Below are 23,100 nucleotides of genomic sequence, written 5' to 3' on the forward strand. Positions count from 1 at the left end.
TTCATCCCTGTGCCCTTAGAAGAAATAGTGCTAGTATTTTCCAAAAAAAAAAAAGATTCCATTTTGTACAAATATGAGAGAACAGAAAAGTTTTATTATAATAACAAAAAGCAAACAATTCAACTGGGTGGGACAGCAGTTAGTTTCCCAAGAAAAGGAGAGAACCTGTGATTCAGCAGATTGGTTGGTGTCGGTCAGAGTTTCCACACATACATCCGAATATACCAAACATTGTTCTCTTAGCTGTTGAATCTCCATCTTTCACTCTTTCTCGCAGTTCACGTAGTTGAGTTCTGAAGGATCTATCTTCCAGACAACTCTGTTCGTCAATGGGCAGATGATAAGGAACAATTGAGTCCTTCTGTAAAGTTGTAAGTAAACAAATTTCCATTCATCTACAAAGAATTCTATAAACATCTCCATCTATAAGCTTAACTAATGCAAAGAACTGATCTTCCTCATAAACTATAAGGTTAATAAGTGAGACGAAACCACAGGGGGAGATTACCTACCGATCTAGAAAGCATCTAGAGGAGAAACATTTACCAGGGACAAACACAGAAAGCTTGGGGTCATTTTCTTTGGTCTCCTGCATTCCTTCTCTCTGTGTCTCTGACAAAGGATTCACAATTAGGGAGCATCAATGCGTTGTGCTTTGGAGTTTCACAGACTGAGAGTTTGCCCCTCCCCTGTTAAATCAATCAACATATACCAATTCCCAGCAGTGAGCTTTACTCTCCTCAGTCCTGAGAGTCTGAGAGACAGAAAAACGAGAATGCTCTGACCTACATGGGGCAGGGCCAGCTGAAAATATGCAGGAAGTAGAGACACATTTTCATGAAGTTGGATCTTAACGTTTAATCCTCAAACAGAGAGAAAAGAGAAGAAAAAATGCTCAACAGGCGAAAGATGAACTCAACTATCGTGCTCAGATTCTCAACTTCGTGTCTGGCATTTTGCTGCCTTGAAGCACAGAAAGCCTCCCTTTCTGCCAACTCCGTCCTCATTTGCATTACTTGCTTTTGCCGTTCTAGTTCATCCTCCAGCCTTCTGATTTTCTCTTCGTACTCCTGTCTTATCTGCGCTTTCTGTCTCTCTAGCTCTGCTCTGTAATTTTCTTGTATCACTAGGATTTGTTTCTGAATCTCCTCCTCGGCCTTTTGATACGTGTTGTTCGTGAAGCACCTGCCTTTGCACTCTGCGACCACGCGCTGAACCAGGACCAGCAGTTGCTGCCTCTGGTTCTCCTGCTCAGCTCCCGTCGCCCTGTTGTTGAACACACAGTAGCGATCTCTGAACTTGTCCATCAGCTCTTGAATGACTTTTGGAGCTTCCTTTAAGTAATCACGGAAATCGGTGCCTTCCAAGTCATCTTTCCGGGTGAATAAGAGAATCATGTGTTTCCTAGCTCTCTCTCCAAACATTTTCAGGACCTTTTCCGTGGCTCTGTGGTCTTCCGGCGTGTACCGGCCCAGTGGGGTGACGAGGAGGAGAGCATGAGGCCCTGGGGAGGTCAGGGCTATGCAGCGAGCAATCTCCTTGCAAGTGTCAGCATCCTGTACCTCTGTGTCAAAGATGCCTGGCGTGTCCACAACGACGATTTCCCTCCCGTTCCAGGTGCTGTCTCCTTTCTTACAGGACCTGGTGATGGATGCTGCAGAAAAGCCCGAAGGAAACATTTTCTTTCCGAGGATGCTGTTTCCTGTTGCACTTTTTCCTGCCCCAGTCTTACCCACTAAGACGAGTCTCAGTTGTGAATCTCTGGGGTCTTGGTTTCCAAGCCCTGGCACAACAGGAAACAAAAGCCGTAGTGTTAGAAGGAACTTCAACTGTCGCCCCTGCAAGGCTCCTGCCCACTGGTGCCCTTCTCTGTTGCCTGCTAGGGTCCTCCGCACTCAAGGGATGTCTGTAGAAAGCCCTCTGGGCTCGTGTTCCTCTTGCAGTATTTGAGGACTGCCCAGGTACTTTTCAGCATCCCCCCTGAGCTTCTTACTGTGACCTTGTGTAGGTAAGTAGCCCACAGAGGAGGAAACAAAATGGTTAAGAAGAGAACTCTGAGCTGCTACTGGAAGCTGTTCTTCATAAGATAACATAGGAAGTAACACAAAATTGACGTTGCGTATTTTACTTCCTAGGAAAGTTCGAAGTTAATAATCAGAGCAGCGGAGCACAGCACCTGAAACCTTAAGTAACATACCAAGTCATCTGATAGCTCTCTCCGTGTTTGCATTCAGCAGGTCTCTGCGTATCTCTTTAACGTGTCTATAAAGTCAAAGTCTGCCCGATTTGTTAGGCATAGACCCGGGACCGGCGGGAAGATAAATGGCAATCACGTTTGAGAGCCTGTTTTCCCGAGAAGACAGACCCTGCCAGCCGGCCCTTGAATGTAAGACTGATTCCTGCGTGAGGAATCCTGTGTTATAACTACCTATTTCTGCTTTGAGACAATCCATACATTATCCCGCTTACACCCTTATAGACACTGTTACAAACCCCAATTTGTTTTCAGAGCTATCATCCCCAGTCACCCAGTTCCTCAGGCTAAAAATCTAGGCATCACCCTTGACTCCTCTCTTTCCCCTTCTTTCCATATCCAACCCATCACCAGGTTCTCTTGGCTCCAAATCCGTTCGCTTCTCTCTATTTTGAAGATCATCATACTAGCCCAAGTTACATCCCCGTCCATGCCTCAGTGGTCTCCTAACTGGTCTCTCTACTTCCGCTTTGGCCCTTTCAGTCTCTTCTGTAAAGTGGAATAATCTTTTAAAAATATCAATCAAACAGAAGAGGGAAATTGCAGAACCTCCCACTCTGGCTTCCACAAAATCTGTAGTTCATCCCCATCTCCCACACACTGTATGGTGAAGCTTTTGCTGATCCCTGGATCCCTAAGGCAGAGTTTCTCACAGTTGATAACCAGAATCCTGGGGTGAAGGAAGCAAATTTCCCAAAGCAGAGAACACTGGATACGGATGGCTAAGATTACCTACGGAAAAATGTGGATGGGAGTTCAGACTATAACGTAGTTAGCATCACAATGGAAGATTCCAACCTAAGGATATCCTGAGGGCATTGGTTGACCTTAGAGACAGGGTGTAGGAAAATCATGGCTGGCGAGATAAAAAGGCACCAAGGGCCAGTGCCAACACTGCAACGATTGGCCAGTGTTGACAGCAAATGGACGGCAATCTACGATAGGTGGCAGACACAGCCATGAATTATTCCCTCTCTGTACTCATGCCTCTTGGGAATGTGGATTTGCAGCTACTCTCATCAAGAGGCTGGGTCCGTTTCTCCAACCCTTGAATCTGACTGGGCCACGTGACTTGCTTTGGACAGTAAGATCGTGAAAACATGAACAAGCAGAGACTCCAGAAGTGCTGACTTACTGTAGTTTGCCTTCTCTTTCTGCTTTTCGGAAACTTACAACTGCCCTGGACTAGCCTCCTAGATGAGGGACACAAGGGCCTGTTATCCCTGTCCCCCTGGTCTGCCCAAGAGCTTGCTGACTACCAGACACGTCCATGAGGCTACCCAAGATTACCCAGCTGCATCCCGAACCACCAGCCTACCACACAGGCATGAGTGAGTCTGGCTGAGATTAGCCAAGTTGATCCAGACCCAAAGACTGCCCAACTGACCCAGAAAACCAAGAGCCAGCTAAACGGTTGATGTTTTAGGCTCCTAAATTGTGGGGTGGTTTGCTAAACCAGCAGAAGCTCAAACGATATAATCAATGTCTATGGATAAGGGAGTAGAGGCAGGGTTATGTGAGGAATGGAGTGACCAGTCTGTTGAATTTGTTGGTTATAGTGAGGCCACCAGCAGCAGGGAATTTAAGGAACTGAATGAGGAATTAATTACATCCACGTTCCTCCTTCCCAATCCTCTCTTGGGCTGAAGAGAGGGGCAGAGAAACAATCAGGGAGGCTACAACCCACTGTTCTGGTGTGTCCACGCTGTAGGAAGTAGCACGTAAGAAACCTCGCCAAGTCCGGATCAATCAGGATGTTCTAACTCTCTTCCTCTTAGCTGTTTAGCTACATCACAAGAAGAAGGCATAGAGGGTCGAGAGAAATGAGAGAGCAGAGTAAATGAAGGGAAAATAAGAAATGTGGTTGAAAATGTTTTGCTCTTGTGCAGAGGGGGGCTGACTGACGGGACAGGAGAGACCCAGCCCTCCTCCCCCAAGCCTGGCCTGCCTAGCCCCGAGCAGCCTCTCACCGTGGCTGGTCCTGGGGTTGCTGGGGTAAAGGGCTGCCATTGTAGTTTGAATTCCTGGAAATAAAGAAAAATAACTACGTCATTTCAGGTAAATGGAGAGTAACTGGAAACTGGAAATGTCAACCTCATGTAACCAACAGTTTCTTTTTTTTTTTCATAAACTTGCTTGCTACTCGATTTCTCTTCCTCTATTTCCCAATACTTCTCCATTCTCTGTTTTCAGTCTCACTTTCAGATTGTTCACTTTTCTTTACACAAATGCAAGTGCTTCAGGGTCTTCCTTGGCACTGGTTCTGGGTGCCCTTGCCCACTCTATTCAGTGAGTTATTGCTTTGAATGCCATTTGTATGTAGCCTGCAGCCTAGACCCTTCTCAGAGTTCCAAACTTTCAAATCCCATTCAACTTGTCCAGTTGGCAATTTTATGGGCATCTCACAGAGAACTCAGACAAAATGGAACCCTTGACCTCCATCCCCAGCCTGGTCCCCATTTCAGTAAACGGCACCCCCAAATGGCTCATGCAGAATCTTGGGGTCACATCCACAACACTTCCTTCCTCACTTGCTCACCAGTCTGTCACCAAATCCTATTGATTTTACTTCCAAAAAATGCAAAACTCTCCATTTCTCCCCATCTCCATGTTAATCCAACCCACTGTCATTTGATTGTAAATGTAATAGGCTCCCAACAGATACTGCATCTTCAATTCCTTCTCCACTCAATAATCAGACAGCTTTTTAAAACTGAAATTTGATTTTTTTTCCTTGCTTAAATTCCCTAATGGATTCCTTTTGCTTTTTATTGTTCAAATAGTTGAAAACCCTTGGAATGGTCCAAAAGGCCCTGCATGATCAATTACTCTCTCTCTCTCTTTCAAAAGGCTTGAGCCATACTGGTCTCCACCATGTCCCCTGAATCCTCTAAGCTCCCTCCAGCTCCTAGACCTTTGGGGAATATTTCCCCCTCCCTGGAGCACTCCCACACCCATCCAATGCCCAGCTCATTTCTGCTCAGCCCTGAGGCCACAGTGTTCTGTTATTTCTCCAGAGAGGGCTTCTCCATCCCCATCACCAACCAACAAGTTGGCTCTGGTGTGGAGTTTGTGCTAGCCACACTGCAAGGGTTTCTACAGAATACGTACCACAATAGGAAGTTGTTCGTCTGATTTTTTTACTGTCTCCTCGTAGACTGTAAGCTTTGTGATGGTGAACCGTCTGTGTCTTGTCTGCCCCGTTCTTCCCTAGGGACAACCACAATGTTGGACAAAGCATGGATCTCAATAAGTATTTGTTAAATAAATGAATTGATTAAAACAAATCCCCCTGATTCTTGCCTCCTCTCTGATTGAGCTTTACGTCCAGCCTAATCTGGCTTGTGAAAAAGATTATCCTTTCCTTATTTTTTAAAAACTTAATTCATTTATTTTTTGGCTGCATTGGATCTTCATCGCCGTGCGGGGGCTTTCTCTAGTTGCGGCGAGTGGGGGCTACTCTTCATTGCAGTGCGTGGGCTTCTCATTGCAGGGGCTTCGCTTGTGGCGGAGCACAGGCTCTAGGCACGTGTGCTGCGGTAGTTGTGGCACGTGGGCTCAGTAGTTGTGGCTCATGGGCTCTAGAGCTCAGGTCTTGTAGTGGTGACACACGGGCTTGGTTGCTCCATGGCGTGTGGGATCTTCCCGGACCAATGATTGAACCTGTGTTCCCTGCATTGGCAGGCCCAATACACTTAACCACTGTGCCGCCAGGGAAGTCCCCTATCCTTTCCTTATTAACAATACCTAGCATCCTTGAAACACGGTAATACGTTTTAAAGATTTTCTTTCATTGCTACCTACTAACGTTGGGCAACGGAGAAAGCCATTTGAAGAACCCTTAGCAGATCAGATTTTAAGTAGGACAGGCTGAAATGCTAGTTGTTAAAGAAAGCGTGTCTGATAGGAAGCCAACAAATACAAATTTCAAACACTGTTAGAAAGACAGGCACTTCCTTTGAAAGTGGATTAGGAATAAGGAGTAGGAAACAGCTTCTTGTAAACTGGGAGGAGAAATCACAGAATTTTAAAAAAATCAGCTTTGGTCACATAGTTGATGTTGGTGATTGATTTCAGAAGAAGGAGTAAGATACCAGAACTAGGAAAACAAAAGGTTCGGGGTGTTTCTTAAACACCATTAAGAATGGTGTTTCCATTCAGTCTGTGGACTTTCTCTTCAGCATTCTTTAATGCTGTTCTCTTTCTCCTAAATCTGATGTAAAAGCAGAGGTCTGAACTTCTCTCCATACTGACACTGGATGGCTGAATTCTCCTCCTACTGCCTAAGGAAGAAGCATCCATGGATCCCCAGATTCTCCTGAACTGTAGATAGTAACATGGGCTGGCATTTCCCTCCTCCTATCTCCTAAAAGTTCCCCTTCCCCAACTCTGGGTGAAGTCCACGACGGGACTGTTCCTGAGGAGGAAGGTCCAAAGGGGCAGCTCTGAGCAGATCATTAACTAGGTAAGAGAGTCTTGGATCCTGACCGTGTGCTGGCTTTGTGACACGGGGCTGCTGACTGCGCCTCTTACATCTCCTAGCGCTCTTTTCACCACCAGCTCCCCACACAGCTAATTCTGTCTGCTCAGCCAACACAAACCGTGAAAGCTTCAACTTTACTTATAAATTCTATCAATGGTGAAAACAATCATTTTTTCATACAAGTATCCTCTGAGCAGTGACTGCTGAAAGAGTTATCAACTTGTAGGGCTCAGCCTTCAAAACAGATTACTGCCTAAAATCAGCAAAGACAGGAAGCAGGAACCAATGAGAAATATATTCTGAGAGCAAGTTTGCAGGGAGTTTTAAGATATAGATCCAGAAGAGAAGTCCCCCCTCCACCAAATCACACATTTCCCTCCCTCTCTTCCCACCCCCACAAACACCCCTATTCCCTTACCTAAAAAAATTCTGGGTCCTGCTCCCCTCTCCAACTTTGAAAGCAATGCTAAACCAGGAGGTGACACTAAGCTATCAAGAAGCAAGAGGAGAGAGGAAGTGAGGGGAGGAGCTGTCCTAACTTGCTCGTGCAAGAGACCTGCCCACCTTATCACCTAGCAGCAGCAGAACTTTCTGCAATGATGAGGTTGTTTTGTGTGACGCAGTTTGGTAGCCCTGAGCCACATGGGCTATTGAGCTCATGAAATGTGATGAGTGTGATTGCATTTTTAATTTTATTCCATTTTGATTAATTTAAAGTTAAATAGTCACATCTGCCTGGTTGCTACCATATCAGACCATGCAAAGACTCTATAGGGAGGGAAGAAATATGGGTCATGCTGTGAAGTTTGAGAAAAAACCACTGGGTCAAAACCAGAGAGTTGCCACTCAGAGTGTGGCCAAGATGGTGGAGTAGGAAAACCCTGAGCTCACCTCTTCCTATGGGCACACCAAAATTACAGCTATTTAGAAAGCAATTATGACCGAAAAACTAGTAGAAAAGATTTCTCACAACTAAAGATATAAAGAAGGAACCACAAGACAGATAGGAAGAGGTATAGTCAAGGCCCATACACCTGGGTAGGTGACACATAAATGGGAAGAAAATTACAATTACAAAGGTTCTCCCCAAGGAGCAAGGGGTCTGGGCCCCACTTCAGGCTCCCCAGCCTGGGGGATCCTGCACCAGAATGACGAGCCCCCAAAATATCTGACTTTTACGGCCAGAGGGGCTTGCACGTGGGAGAGCAAGAAGGCTGTGGGAAACAGAGAACCCATTCTTAAAGGGCACGGACAAAATCTCCATGCTCTGAGACCCAGCATAGAAGCAGTAATTTCAAAGGAGCCTGGGGCAGACTCACTGGCTGATCCTGGAGAGCCTCCCAGAGAGGCAGGAGGCAAGGAGGACTCCCCTAGCGATGTAGACTCTGGCAGCAGCTGTTTTGGGGAGTTCACTCTATGACAAGGACACCTGTCATAGAATGGAGTCTTCTCCATTCTTAGAGTCTTCCCTCTAGCCTATTCCTGCCAGGGGCTTACCTGCCCACCAGCCAACTGGCACCAGTCCCAGAGCCTCCCAAGCCAAACAGCCAGCCATGAGAGGACTCAATGCCACTCACCAGGAAACTGGCACCAGCCCTGCACACTCAGGCAGCCACCCCAAACCTGGACCCACCCACCAATGGGCCAGCACCAGCCCTGGAGCACCATAGGTCCCACAGCCAGCTGCACCGAATCCCAGCCCCACCCAGCAGCAGGCCAGCAGCCAGAGCACAAGCCAGGGCCTGGCAGCCAACTGGGCCAGAAAAATCTACAAAGAATCTACACAGCAAGGTTCTGGTTCAGATTTAATGGAGAGATCAAAAACTTTACAGTCACGTAAAAGGGAAAAGAGTTCAGCACCACCAAACCAGCTTTATAACACATGTTAAAGGAACTTCTCTAGGAGAAAAAGGAAAAGCCACCACTGGAAACCAGAAAATTACGAAACAGAAAATGCTCATTGGTAAAGGCAAACATAAAGGTGGGAAATCATCTACGCACAAAGCTCGTTGGAAGGTTAAAAGAGAAGAGCGGTAAAATAATTTATATCCACAGTAAGCACTTAAGGGACACACAAAGCAATTAGATGTCAAATATGATGTCAAAAACAGTAATGAGAGGTGGAGAGTACAAAAGCAGGGATTTAAAAATGCGTTGGAAATTAAGAGATGAGCAACTTAAAACAATCATATATATATATATATATATATATATATATATATATATTATATATATATACACCTCATGGTAACCACAAACCAAATATCTATTATAGATACACACACACACACACACACACACACACACACACACACACGGAAAAAGGAAAAGAGAAAAAAGAAAAAGGAATCCAAACGTAACACTAAAGATCGTAATCAGATTACAAGAGAAGAGACAAAAGAAAAAGAAATTTATAAAAACACCTACAAAAACAACCCACAAACAATTAAAAAAATGGCAGTCAGAACATACATATCAATAAATACCTAAAATGTAAATGCACTCAATGCTCCCATCAAAAGACACAGAGTGGTTGAATGGATACAAAAATAAGACCCATATATATACTGTCTACAAGAGACTCATGTCAGATATAAGGACACACACCAACTGAAAGTGAGGGGATGGAGTCCCTCCCATCAGGAAGCTTGCACAAGCCTCTTAGATAGACGCATCCACCAAAGGGCAGACAACAGAAGCAAGAAGAACTACAATCCGCCAGCCTGTGGAACAAAAACCACATTCACAGAAATACAGACAAGATGAAGAGGCAGAGGACTATGTCCCAGATGAAGGAACAAGATAACACCCCAGGAAAACAACTAAATGAAGTGGAGATAGGCAACCTTCCAGAAAAAGAATTCAGAATAATGATAGTGAAGATGATCAAGGACCTCGGAAAAAGAATGGAGGCAAGGATTGAGAAGATGCAAGAAATGTTTAACTAAGACACAGGAGAATTAAAGAACAAACAAACAGAGATGAACAATACAATAACTGAAATGAAAAGTACACTAGGAATCAGTAGCAGAATAACTGAGGCAGAAGAACGGATAAATGACCTGGAAGACAGAATGGTGGAAATCACTGCTGCAGAACAGAATAAAGAACAAAGAAAGGAAAGAAATGAAGACGGCCCAAGAGACCTCTGGAACAATATTAAACATGCTAACATTCCCATTATAGGGGTCCCGGAAGGAGAAGACACAGAGAAAGGATCCGAGAAAATATCTGAAGATTATCATTGAAAAGTTCCTTAACATGGGAGAGGAAATAGCCAGCCAAGTCCAGGAAACACAGAGAGTCCCAGGCAGGATGAACACAAGGAGAAACACGCAGAGACATTTAGTCACCAAACTGACAAAAATTAAAGACAAAGAAAAATTATTAAAAGCAACAAGGGAAAGATGACAACACACAAGGGAACTCCCATAAGGTTAACAGCTGATTTGTCAGCAGAAACTCTGCAAGCCAGAAGGGAGTGGCACGATATATTTAAAGTTCATCAACAGGAAGAAACTACAACCAAGAATACTCTACCCAGTGAGGATCTCATTCAGATTTGAAGGAGAAATCAGAAGCTTTACAGACCAGCAAAAGCTAAGAGAATTCAGCACCACCAAACCAGCTCTATAGCAAATGCTAAAGGAACTTCTCTAAGTGGGAAACACAAGAGAAGGAGAGGACCTACAAAAACAAACCCAAAACAATTAAGACAATGGTAATAGGAACATACATATTGATAATTACCTTAAATGTGAATGGATTAAATGCTCCAACCAAAAGACACAGACTGGATGAATGGATACAAAAACAAGACCCCTATATATGCTGTCTACAAGAGACCCACTTCAGACCTAGGGACACATACAGACTGAAAGTGAGGGGATGGAAAAAGATACTCCATGCAAATGGAAATCAAAAGAAAGCTAGAGTAGCAATACTCATATCAGATAAAATAGACTTTGAAATAAAGACTGTTACAAGAGACAAGAAAGGACACTACACAATGATCAAGGGATCAATCCAAGAAGAAGATATAACAATTATAAATATATATGCACCCAACATAGGAGCACCTCAACACATAAGGCAAATGCTAACAGCTATAAAAGAGAAAATCGACAGTAACACAATAATAGAGGGGGACTTTAACACCCCACTTACACCAATGGACAGATCACCCAAACAGAAAATTACTAAGGAAACACAAGCTTTAAATGACAAAATAGACCAGATAGATTTAATTGACATTTCTAGGACGTTCCATCAGAAAACAGCAGATTACACTTTCTTCTCAAGTGCACATGGAACATTCTCCACGATAGATCACATCTTGGGTCACATATGAAGTCTCAGTAAATTTAAGAAAACTGAAATTGTGTCAAGCATCCTTTCTGACCACAGCACTATGAAATGAGAAATAAATTACAGGGAGAAAAGAAACGTAAAAAACACAAACACATGGAAACTAAACAGTATGCTACTAAATAACCAAGAGATCACTGAAGAAAACAAAGAGGAAATGAAAAAATACCTAGAGACAAATGACAATGCAAACATGACAATCCAAAACCTATGGGATTCAGCAAAAGCAGTTCTAAGAGGGAAGTTTCTAGCAATACAGTCCTACTTCAAGAAACGAGAAAAATATCAAATAAACAATCTAACCTTACACCTAAAGGGACTACAGAAAGAAGAACAAACAAAACCCAACGTTAGTTGAAGGAAGGAAACCATAAAGATCAGAGCAGAAATAAATGAAACAGAAAGAAAGAAAACAGTAGCAAAGGTCAATGAAACTAAAACCTGGTCTTTGAGAAGATAAACAAAACTTATAAACCTTTAGCCGGATTCATCAAGAAAAGAGGGAGAGGGCTCAAATCAAAAAAATTAGAAATGAAAAAGGAGAAGTTACAACAGACACCGCAGAAATACAAAACATCATAAGAGATTATTGTAAGCAACTCTATGCCAATAAAATGGACAACCTGGAAGAGATGGACAAATTCTTACAAAGGTATAACCTTCCAAGACTGAACCAGGAAGAAATAGAAAATATGAATAGACCAATCACAAGTAATGAAATTGAAACTGTGATTCAAATTCTTCCAACAAATAAAAGTGCAGGACCAGATGGCTTTACAGGTGAACTCTATCAAACATTTAGAGAAAAGCTAACACCTATCTTTCTCAAGCTCTTCCAAAAAATTGCAGAGGGAGGAACACCCCCAAACTCATTCTACAAAGCCACCATCACCCTGATACAAAAACCAGACAAAGATATCACAAAACAGAAAGCTACAGGCCAATATCACTGATGAAAATAGAGGCAAAAATCCTCAACAAAATATTAGCAAACCAAAGCTAACAATAGATTGAAAGCATTATACACCATGATCAAGTGGGATATACCTCAGGATGCAAGGATTTTTCCATATCCACAAATAAATCAATGTGCTACACCACACTGACAAACTGAAGAATAAAAACCATATGATCAACTCAATAAGTGCGGAAAAAGCTTTTGAGAAAATTCAACATCCATTTATGATAAAAACTCTCCAGAAAGTGGGCAGAGAGGGAACCTACCTCAACATAATAAAGGCCATATACAACAAACCCACAGCAAACATCATTTTCAATGTTGAAAAATTGAAAGCATTTCCTCTCAGATCAGGCACAAGACAAGGATGTCCACTCTCGCCACTATTATTCTACATAGTTTTGGAAGTCCTAGCCAATACAATCAGAGAAGAAAAAGAAAGAAAAGGAATACAAATTGGAAAAGAAGTAAAACTGTCACTGTTGGCAGATGACATGATACTATACATAGAATATCCTAAAGGTGCCACCTGAAAACTACTAGAGCTCATCAATGAATTTGGTAAAGTTTCAGGATTCGAAATTAATACACAGAAATCTCCTGCATTCCTATACACTGAAAACAAAAGATCAGAAAGACAAATCAAGGAGACACTCCCATTCACCACTGCAACAGAAAGTATAAAATACCGAGGAGTAAACCTACCCAAGGAGGTAAAAGACCTCTACTTAGGGAGCAATAAGACACTGATGAAAGAAGTGAAAGACGACACAGATGGAGAGATATACCACGTTCTTGGATTGGAAGAATCAATATTGTGAAAATGACTAGACTACCCAAAGCAATCTACGTATTCAATGCAATCCCAATCAAATTACCAACGGCATTTTTTACAGAACTAGAACCAAAAATCTTAAAATTTGTATGGAAACACAAAAGAACCCGAAGAGTCAAAGTAATCTTGAGGGGGGAAAAAAAAAAAACGGAGCTGGAGGAATCTGACTCCCTGACATCAGACTTCAGACTATAAAGCTACAAGAAACAAGACCACATGGTACTGGCACAAAACAGAAATATAGATCAATGGAACAGGATAGAAAGCCCAGAGATAAACACACACACCTGTGCTCAACTAATCTATGACAAAGGGGGCAAGGATATACAATGGAGAAAAGACAGTCTCTTCAATAAGTGGTGCTGGGAAAACTGGACAGCTACATGTAAAAGAATGAAATTAGAACACTCCCTAACACCATACACAAAAATAAACTCAAAATGGATTAAAGACCTAAATGTAAGACTGGACACTATAAAACTCTTAGAGGAAAACATAGGAAGAACACTCTTTGATGTAAATCACAGCAAGATCTTTTTTGAGCCACCTCCTAGACTAATGGAAATAAAAACAATAATAAAGAAAGGGGACCTAATGAAACTTAAAAGCTTTTGCACAGCAAAGGAAACTATAAACAAGACAAAAAGACAACTCTCAGAATGGGAGAAAATATTTGCAAATGACACAATGGACAAAGGATTAATGTCCAAAATATATAAACAGCTCACGAAGCTCAATAGCAACAAACCAAATTCAAAAATGGGCAGAAGACCTAAATAAAGACCTAAATGTCTTTCTCCAAAGAAGACATACAAGTGGCCAAGAGGCACATGAAAAGCTGCTCAACATCACTAATTATCAGAGAAATGCAAATCAAAACCACAATGAGGTATCACCTCAGACCAGTTAGAATGGGCATCTTCAGAAAATGTACAAACAATAAATGCTGGAGAGGGTGTGGAGAAAAGGGAAACCTCTTGCACTGTTGGTGGGAATGTAAATTGATACAGTCACTATGGAGAACAGTATGGAGGTTCCCTAAAAATCTACAAATAGAATTATCATATGACCCAGCAATCCCACTGCTGGGCATATACCCAGAGAAACCATAATTCAATAAGACACATGCACCCCAATATACATTGCAACACTATTTACAATAGCCAGGTCACGGAAGCAACCTAAATGTCCACCGACAAACGAATGGATAAAGAAGATGTGGTACATATATGCAATGGAATATTATTCAGCCATAAAAAGGAACGAAATTGCATCATTTGTAGAGACGTGGATGGACCTAGAGACTGTCATACAGAGTGAAGTAAGTCAGAAAGAGTAAAACAAATTTCATATATTAAGGCATATATGTGGGATCTAGAAAAATGGTACTGATGAACTGGTTTGCAAGGCAGAGATGGAGACACGGATGTAGAGAACAAATGTATGTAAACTCAGGTGAAAGCGGGAGAAGGGGGCATGAATTGGGAGATTGGGATTGACATATATACACTAATATGTATAAAATAGATAACTAATAAGAACCTGCTGTATAGCACAGGGGACTCCACTTTGCTGTACTGTAGAAACTAACACAACATTGTAAAACAACTATACACCAATTAAAAAAAAAAGAAAAGAAAGTGAGGGGATGGAAAAAGTCATTCCACACAAAGGGAAATCAACAGAAAGTCAGAGTGGCAATACTTATATCAGCTTAAATAGACTTTAAAATAAAGACTCTTACAAGAGACAAAGAAGGACAATACATAATGATCAAGGGATTGATCCAAGAAGAAGAAAAATTATTGTAAATATACATGGACCCAACATAGTAGCACCTAAATACATGAAGCAAATATTAATGACATAAAGGAAGAAATTGATAGTAACACAATAATAGTAGGGGACTTTAATCCCCCACTTATATCAATGGACAAGTCATCCAGACAGAAAATCAATGAGGAAACACTGGCCTTAAATGACACATTAGACCAGATGAACTCAATGACATATAGAAAGCATTCCATCCAAAAGCCACAGAATACACATTCTTTTCAAGTGCACATGGAACATTCCCTAGGTTAGATCACATGCTAGGCCACAAAACAAGCCCTGGTAAATTTAAGAAAACTGAAATCATATCAAGCATCATTTCTGACCACAATGCTATGAGACTAGAAATCAACTACAAGAAAAGAAACTAAAAAACTCAAATACGTGGAGGCTAAATGATAGTCTACTAAAAAACCAATAGATCACTGAAGAAATCAAAGAGGAAATGAAAAGAATACCTAGAGACAAATGAAAATGAAAATATGGCAATTCCAAACCTATGAGACACAGCAAAAGCAGTTCTAAGAGGGAAGTTTATAACAATGCAAGCTCACCTTAGGTAACAAGAAAAATCTCAAAGAAACAAGTTCACCTCACAACTAAGGGAATTAAAGAAAGAAGAACAAATAAGACGTAAAGTTAGGAGAAGAAAAGAAATCATAAATATTAGAGCAGAAATAAATAAAATAGACTTACAAAACTATAGAGTAGATCAATGAAACTAAACAATGGTTCTTTGAAAAGATAAACAAAATTGATAAACCTTTAGCCAGACTCATCAAGAAAAAAAGGGAGGGGGCCCAAATCAATAAAATCAGACATGAAAAAGGAGAAGTTACAACTGACACCACAGAAATATAAAAGGTTACAAAGGATTATAAGAGACTACTATGAACAACAATATATGCCAATAAAATGAACAACAGAGAAGAAATGGAAAAGTTCTTAGAAAGGTACAATCTCCAAAGACTGAACCAGGAAGAAATAGAAAATATGAACAGACCAATAATCAGTAATGAAACTGAAGGAGTTATTAAATGACTCCCAACAAACAAAAGTCCAGGACCAGACAGCTTCACAAGTGAATTCTACCAAACGTTTATGAAAGAGTTAACAGCTCTCCTTCTCAACTGTTTCAAAAAACTGCAGAGGGAGGAACACCCCCAAACTCATTCTATGAGGCCAGCATCACCCTGATACCGAATCCAGACAAAGATATCACAAAACAGAAAACCACAGGCCAATATCACTGATGAAAATAGATGCAAAAATCCTCAACAAAATATTAGCAAACCAAATCTAACAATACATTAAAAGGATCATACACCATGATCAAGTGGGATTTATCCCAGGATGCAAGAATTTTTCAACATCTGCAAATCAATCAGTGTGATATACCACATTAACAAACTGAAGAATACAAATCATACGATCATCTCAATAGAGGCAGAAAAAGCTTTTGATAAAATTCAACATCCATTCGTAATAAAAAGTCTCCAGGAAGTGGACATAGAGGAAACATACTTCAACAAAATGAAGGCCATATATGACAAACCCACAGCTAATATCATACGCAGCAGTGAAAAGCTGAAAACATTTCCTCTACGATCAGGAACAAGACAAAGATGCCCACCTTCACCACTTTTATTCAACATAATTTTGGAAGTCCTAGCCACAGGAATCAGAGAAGAAAAAGAAATAAAAGGCATCCAAGTCAGACAGGAAGAAGTAAAACTGTCACTGTTTGCAGATGACATGATACCATACAGAGAAAATCTTAAAGACGCCACCAGAAAACTAGTAGAGCTCATCAACGAATTCAGTAAAATTGCAGGATACAAAACTAATACACAGAAATCTGTTGCATTTCTATACACTAGCAATGAACTATCAAAAAGAGAAATTGAGAACACAATCCCATTTACCATTGCATCAAAAAGAATGAAATACCTAGGAATAAACCTACCTAAGGAGATAAAATACCTGTACTCTGAAAACTATAAGACACTGATGAAAGAAATTAAAGATGACACAAACAGAATGGAAGATAATACTGTGTTCTTGGATTGCAAGAATTAAGATGGTTAAAATGACCGTACTACCCAAGGCAATCTACAGATTCAATGCAATCCCTATCAAAATGTCAACGGCATTTTTTACAGAACTAGAACAAATAATTTTAAAATTTGTATGGAAACACAAAAGACCCAGAGAAGTGGAAACAATCTCTTTTAAAAATTCCTTTATTTATTTCTCTTTATTTGTTTTTGGCTGCATTGGGTCTTTGTTGCTGCGTGCGGGCTTTCTCTAGTTGCAGCAAGCGGGGGCTACGCCCCATGTCCCCTGCCTTGGCAGGCAGATTCTTAACCACTGCACCACCAGGGAAGTCCAGCCAAAACAATCTTGAGAAAGACAGTTCTGGAGGAATTACACTCCCTGACTTCAAACTATACTATTTAAGAAGCTACAGTAATGAAAACAATATGGTATTGGCACAAAAACAGACACATAGATTAATGAAACAGAACAGAGAGCCCAGAAATAAACCCATGCACATAAGGTCAAAGGAGGCAAGAATATACAATGGGGAAAAGACGTTCTCTTCAATAAGTGGTGCTGGGAAAATTAAACAGCTACATGTAAAAGAGTGACATAAGGACATTTTCCAACACCATTTCCAAAAAGAAACTCAAATTGGGTTAAAGACCTAAATGTAAGACTGGATATCCTATAATCCCTAGAGGAAGACATAAGCAGAACCCTGTTGACAGAAATCGCAGCTATATTTTTTTGCATCTGTCTCCTAAAGCAGAGGACATAGTATAAAAGCAAAAGGAAGCAAATGGGACCTAATTAAACTTCAAAGCTTTTGCACAGCAAAGGAAACCATCAAAAAAACAAAAACACAACCTAGAGAATGGGAGAAAATATTTGCAAATGATATGACACATAAGGGGCTAACGTTCAAAATATAGAAGCAGCTCATACAACTCGACATCAAAAACAAACAACTTGATTTAAAAACAGGCAGAAGACCTGAATACACAGTTTCCCAAAGCAGACAAACAGATAGCCAACAGGCACATGAGAAGATATTCAACATCGTTAATCACCAGGGAAATGCAAATCAAAACCACAATGAGAGATCGCCTCACACCTGTCAGAATGGCTATCATCAAAAAGAACACAAATTACAGAAGTTGGTGACGATGTGGAGAAAAGGGACCCCTCCTGTACGTAACTTGGTGCAGCCATTGTGGAAAACAGTATGGAGGCTCCTCAACGCTAAAAATAGAAGTACCATGTGACCCCACAATTCCACTGCTGGGTATATATCTGAAAAACAAAACAAAAACAAAAGCACTAATTTGAAAAGACACATGCACCCCGATGTTCACGGCAGCATTATCTACAATTGTCGAGACATGAATGCTACCTAAGTGTCCATCAACAGATGAATGGATTAAGAAAATGTGGTATATATATAGACACAGTGCAATACTACTGAGCCATAAAAAGAAAGAAAATTTGCCATTTGCAAGAACATGGATGGACTTGGAGGGTATTTATGCAAGTGAAATAAGTCAGAGAGAGAAAGACAAATACTGTGTAATATCACTTATATGTGGACTCTAAAAACTACAACAAACTAGCGAATAGAACGAAAAAGAAGCAGACTCACAGATACAGAGAACAAACTAGTGGTTACCAGTGGGGAGAGGGAAAGGAGAGGGGCAATATAGAGGTAGGGGACTAAAAGGTACAAACTAGTAGGTATAAAATGAGATATAAGGATATATTGTACAAAACAGGGACTATAGCCAGTATTTTATAGTAACTATAAATGGAGTATAACCTTTACATATTGTACACCTGTAACTTATATAATAGTGTCCACTAACTATACTCCAATTAAAAGAAAACACAATGAGATATGAACTCACACCTGTTAGGATGACTACATCAAAAAGCCAAGAAATAACAAGTGTTGTGAGGATGTGGAGAAAAGGGAACCTCATGCATGTCGGTAGGAATATGAATTGGTGCAGCCACTGTGGAAAACCAAACGGAGGTTCCTCAAAAAAATTAAAAATAGAACTTCATATGATCCAGCCATCTCACGTCTGGGTATTTATCCAAAGAAAATGAAAACGCTAACTAGTAGAGATATCTGCACCCCGATGTTCATTGCAGCATTATTTACAATAGTTAAGATATGGAGACAACCTAGGTGTCCACTGATGGTTGGAAGAATAAAGGAGATACACACACACACACAGACACACACACACACAAATAGTATTCAGTCACAAGAAAGAAGAAAATCATGCCATTTGTGACAGCATGGATAGATCTCAGGGCATTATGCTAAGTGAAATAAATCAGACAGAAAGACAAACAGTGTACAAACTCATTTATATGTGGAATCTAGACAAAATAAAAGCCAGGCTCATAGATACAGAGAACAGCATGGTGGTTCCGAGAGGCGGGGGCTGAAGGTGGAAGTGGAAGAAATGGGTGAAAGGGATCAAAAGGTAAAAATAAGTAAATAAATAAGTGAATAATAAGTAAATAAAATGAATACTCGTTGCAATGTGTATACACATATATAAGCTCATTACAGGCTCATATATAAGCTCACATATATACGTCAATACCAAGCTTAGAAATATTAATTCATTATTGAATCTACTGAAAAAATGCATGAATTTTATTTTATGCAAATTAAAATTCAATAAAGCTGAAAACTCCTGCTTGTCCCGTACTGTTTCCTGGGATACCTGTAACATGCTGTATGTATATTATGTGTCGCAAAAAAGGTTTGACATTTTTGAGAAAGATATGTAGAAGCATTATCCGTTTTTATGTTGTCGGGAATTTCCATAACAGCAAAAGCTTCTAATAAATGAGTTATTACAGCATCAGCTTTTTCAGAAGATAATGGAGTTGCCCATGAAAAATGAGAGTAGGTATCTACAGAATGATGAATATATTTTAACTTTCCAGAACCAGGATATTGAGTTACATCCATTTGTCAGATAGCATTAGCAGATAAGCCTTTAGGGTTCACTCCAATATTCAAACAAGGTTGATTAATGGCAGCACATTGCGGGCATGTACGGAGAATAGTTTTTGCTTGTTTCCATGTAAGATTAAATTTATTTTTCAATCCTCTGGCATTAGTATGATATCTGTGATGTTCTGCTGTAGCTAATTGTACGGTACCCGCTCAAGTATCAATAAAATCATTTCCAGCTACCAGTGGGCCGGGTAAATGAGTGTGAGCACGAATATGAGTAATGTAAAGTGGTGCAGTACGTAGTCTAAGTATCTGTTGTAGTTGCAAAAATAAAGAGTGCAGTTCCGATCCATCATTTGGGATAAAAGCGGTCTCAATATTTTTAACTGTAAATTCCACATACTGAGAGTCTGTAATTATATTAAGAGCAATTGGATAATCTTGCAACAATAGTATTACAGCAAAGAGTTCTGCTTTTTGAACTGAAACATAGGGAGATTGTAACACCTTTTGATCCTGACTGTTAGCACATCCTGCTCTTCCTGTTTTATTGGCATCAGTAAAAAAGGTTGGTCCTGTAACAGGATCTGATTGAACTATTTTTGTCAAAATCTGATTAGTCTTTTTTTAAAAATTGTAAATGTTTATCAGAAGGATAATGATTATGTATTTTGTCTATATAATGAGCACAGGCAATTTGCCAGTTATCCTCCAGCTGAAAAAGAGTTTGTATTTTGTTGTTTGAAAAAGGGATTATAAGTTTATGTGGATCCTGACCACATAATTGTCTTAATCGTAACCTACCTTTAATAGTAACATCAGCTATTTTTTGTACATAAGATTGCAATTTGTTTTGAGCTTTAGGAGCTGAAGATATCCATTCTATGAGATTGTCGTGTTGTTGTAGTAATCCAGTAGGGGAATGAGGGGTATGAAATACAGTAAGTCGTAAATGATCCAGAGATTCAATCCGATCCAATTGTGCATCATGTATATGTTTTTCTATCCATTTAAGTTCTTGTTCCGCCTGGGGAGAAAGTTCACGGTGACTATTCAATGCTGGATCGCCTTCCAAGGTGTGAAATAAATTTTGTAACTTATACGTAGGAATTCCTAGGCTAGGACGTAACCAATTAATATCTCCTAGTAGTTTTTGAAAATCATTTACTAGTACAAGAGAATCTCGTCTAATTTGTACTTTCTGAGGAATAATCTGAGTATTGGTTACAATTTGTCCAAGCTATTGCCAGGGAGCACATTTTTGAATTTTTTCAGGAGCTATCTGTAAACCCCATTCTTTAAATTTCAACTCTGCTTGTTGTAACATCTGCTGTAACGTTTGCTGAAGAGGATGAGCAAATAGAACGTCATCCGTATAATGGAGACTACCTGCCTCAGGATACAGGTGACATAATTCCTCCAGAGGCTGATTAACAAAAAATTGGCACATAGTTGGACTATTTAACATCCCCTGAGGGAGAACTTTCCATTGAAATCTCTGAGCTGCATGTTCTTGATTCAAGGCTGGTACGGTAAATGCAAATCTTTCACAATCTTGAGGTTGTAATGGTATAGTAAAAAAAACAGTCTTTCAAATCTATAATCATAAGTTCCCAATTGCGAGGGAGCATTGCAGCAGATGGAATTCCAGGTTGTAATGCCCCCATTGGTTGAATAATCTCATTAATTTTTCGTAAATCTGTCAACATTCTCCATTTTCCTGATTTTTTCTTGATTACAAAAACAGGTGAATTCCAAGGGCTAGTGGATACTTCAATATGCCCTGCTATTAATTGTTCTTGTACTAATTGGTGTAATGCTTGTAATTTTTCTTGAGTTAAGGGCCACTGCTCTGTCCATATAGGGGTATCCTTCAACCATTTTAATGGTAATGCAAATTTTCGAGCAGTGGCCCCTATCCTAAATTTGGATATCCAAGCCCAGTATAATCTTTCCCTGTTTTAGTTACATGTTGGGAGTTCAGTAGCATTGTTTCTATTTTCTTCCAATTTAGCCATCAAATTTTCCAACTTTGAAAGTATATCAGAAATCTCATTCTGTTGAGAACGTGGCATTTCATTTTGTTTGCTAGCTTGCTCCTAACCTTTATCACCATCAGAAAAAGCCCCTTCATCACTGGAATCCGAAAAATCCTCTCCTGTCTCAGACACAAGGGGAGGAGGAGACGGAGGAAGGTCCTCTATAGGAGACTCACGGGGCAGAGTACGAAAAGCAGCAGAGTGATCGGGAGCGGGATTCGGACGCTGAGGACGCGCCCCATATTTACTTTCTGTTTCAGATTGTAATGGTTCCAGGGCAAGGGAAATTAATTTACAGAGAGACCAAACACGGACCGATATAAGGTCTCCATGCTGATGAGCTCTTCTTAAGGCTCGCATAACCTGTTTCCAAACTTTTAAACTCAACTGGTTATGACTAGTAGGTTGAAACCAGTAACAATGTTTACGTACCAGCGCAAACAATTCATTAAAAGATTCTGGTTTCACTTTCACTCCTGAACTCCGTAATAACTGTTTCAGGAGTTTAATGCATTGAAATTCTACTGATTGGGAATTCCTCATTTCAGTTACCCTACTGTTGCCGAAGGTTTCGCTTACTCTGAGCGGACCAATTTCCCCTTCGGTCCCGCGATCACGCGATTACTTACCTTCTGGTCCCTGTTCGGGCGCCAAATGTTGCAGTTTATCTTATGATAGGGTTTCCGAAAGCAACCTCATCACACGGGATGAACTGTGCCGAAGTACAGCAGTAGAGGGCTGCCGCTCGCTCAGGCAAAACAGCGCCGTCCGTCCTGCTGTGGTAGCTTTTATTTACGCATTATCTATGTTTACATCTTAAGACTCGCTTTCTTAACATTCCAGAAATGCCAAAGCAGCAACATATGCTTTTATTGATTATACAAGCAACAGTGGGCTTTCTTGAAGACATGCTGTGCTTCGTCCTTGAGCTCAGAAGCAACACAAGGACATCTCCTTGTGTTCCCATCATTCTGATTATACTAAAGTAGCACAAGGACGTTTCCTTGTGTTCTGATTATACTGAGGTCATTTCATGGATCAGTGCCCAGAGTATCCAGGACTGCCTGCAGTCCTGGCTTATTCCCCCACCCTCGATTTGCCGAGGGGTGCCAGCCCCTTGCCTTGCAGAGGGGTTCTGGCCTATGGGTCACGTCTCCTTTCCATGTCCTCAGTTATTTCACTACACTTGAAAAGCCTAAACTTTATAAAGAAAACTTAACAAGTCAATTTTTTATCATTGCCTATTTTGAAGTAATAGCAACTTGAAATTTATCTTAGAATTTCTCTATTTCCAAGTCGTAAATGGCCAC

At 40.6% G+C, this 23,100-nt stretch overlaps 1 protein-coding gene across 1 annotated transcript; it reads right to left on the minus strand.

Moving 5' to 3' along the window:
• Positions 1-857: 857 nt before the first annotated feature.
• Positions 858-4,264, minus strand: GIMAP4 (GTPase, IMAP family member 4). The gene is made up of 2 exons (XM_065884249.1): positions 4,225-4,264; positions 858-1,783 (listed from the first exon to the last, which is right to left on the minus strand). Exons 1-2 carry the CDS (start codon positions 4,262-4,264, stop codon positions 858-860), a joined length of 966 nt encoding a protein of 321 aa, XP_065740321.1.
• Positions 4,265-23,100: the final 18,836 nt, after the last annotated feature.

The sequence above is a fragment of the Phocoena phocoena genome, chromosome 9, assembly GCF_963924675.1.
Source record: "Phocoena phocoena chromosome 9, mPhoPho1.1, whole genome shotgun sequence".
In the NCBI taxonomy this organism is placed as follows: Eukaryota; Metazoa; Chordata; class Mammalia; order Artiodactyla; family Phocoenidae; genus Phocoena; species Phocoena phocoena.

Excerpts from the sequence above, each read along its gene's own strand:
- GIMAP4 (XM_065884249.1), bottom strand. The coding sequence starts at position 4,264 with ATGGCAGCCCTTTACCCCAGCAACCCCAGGACCAGCCACG. Across the intron at positions 1,784-4,224 it reads CAACCCCAGGACCAGCCACG|GGCTTGGAAACCAAGACCCC; the intron begins GTGAGAGGCTGC and ends CTGTTGTGCCAG.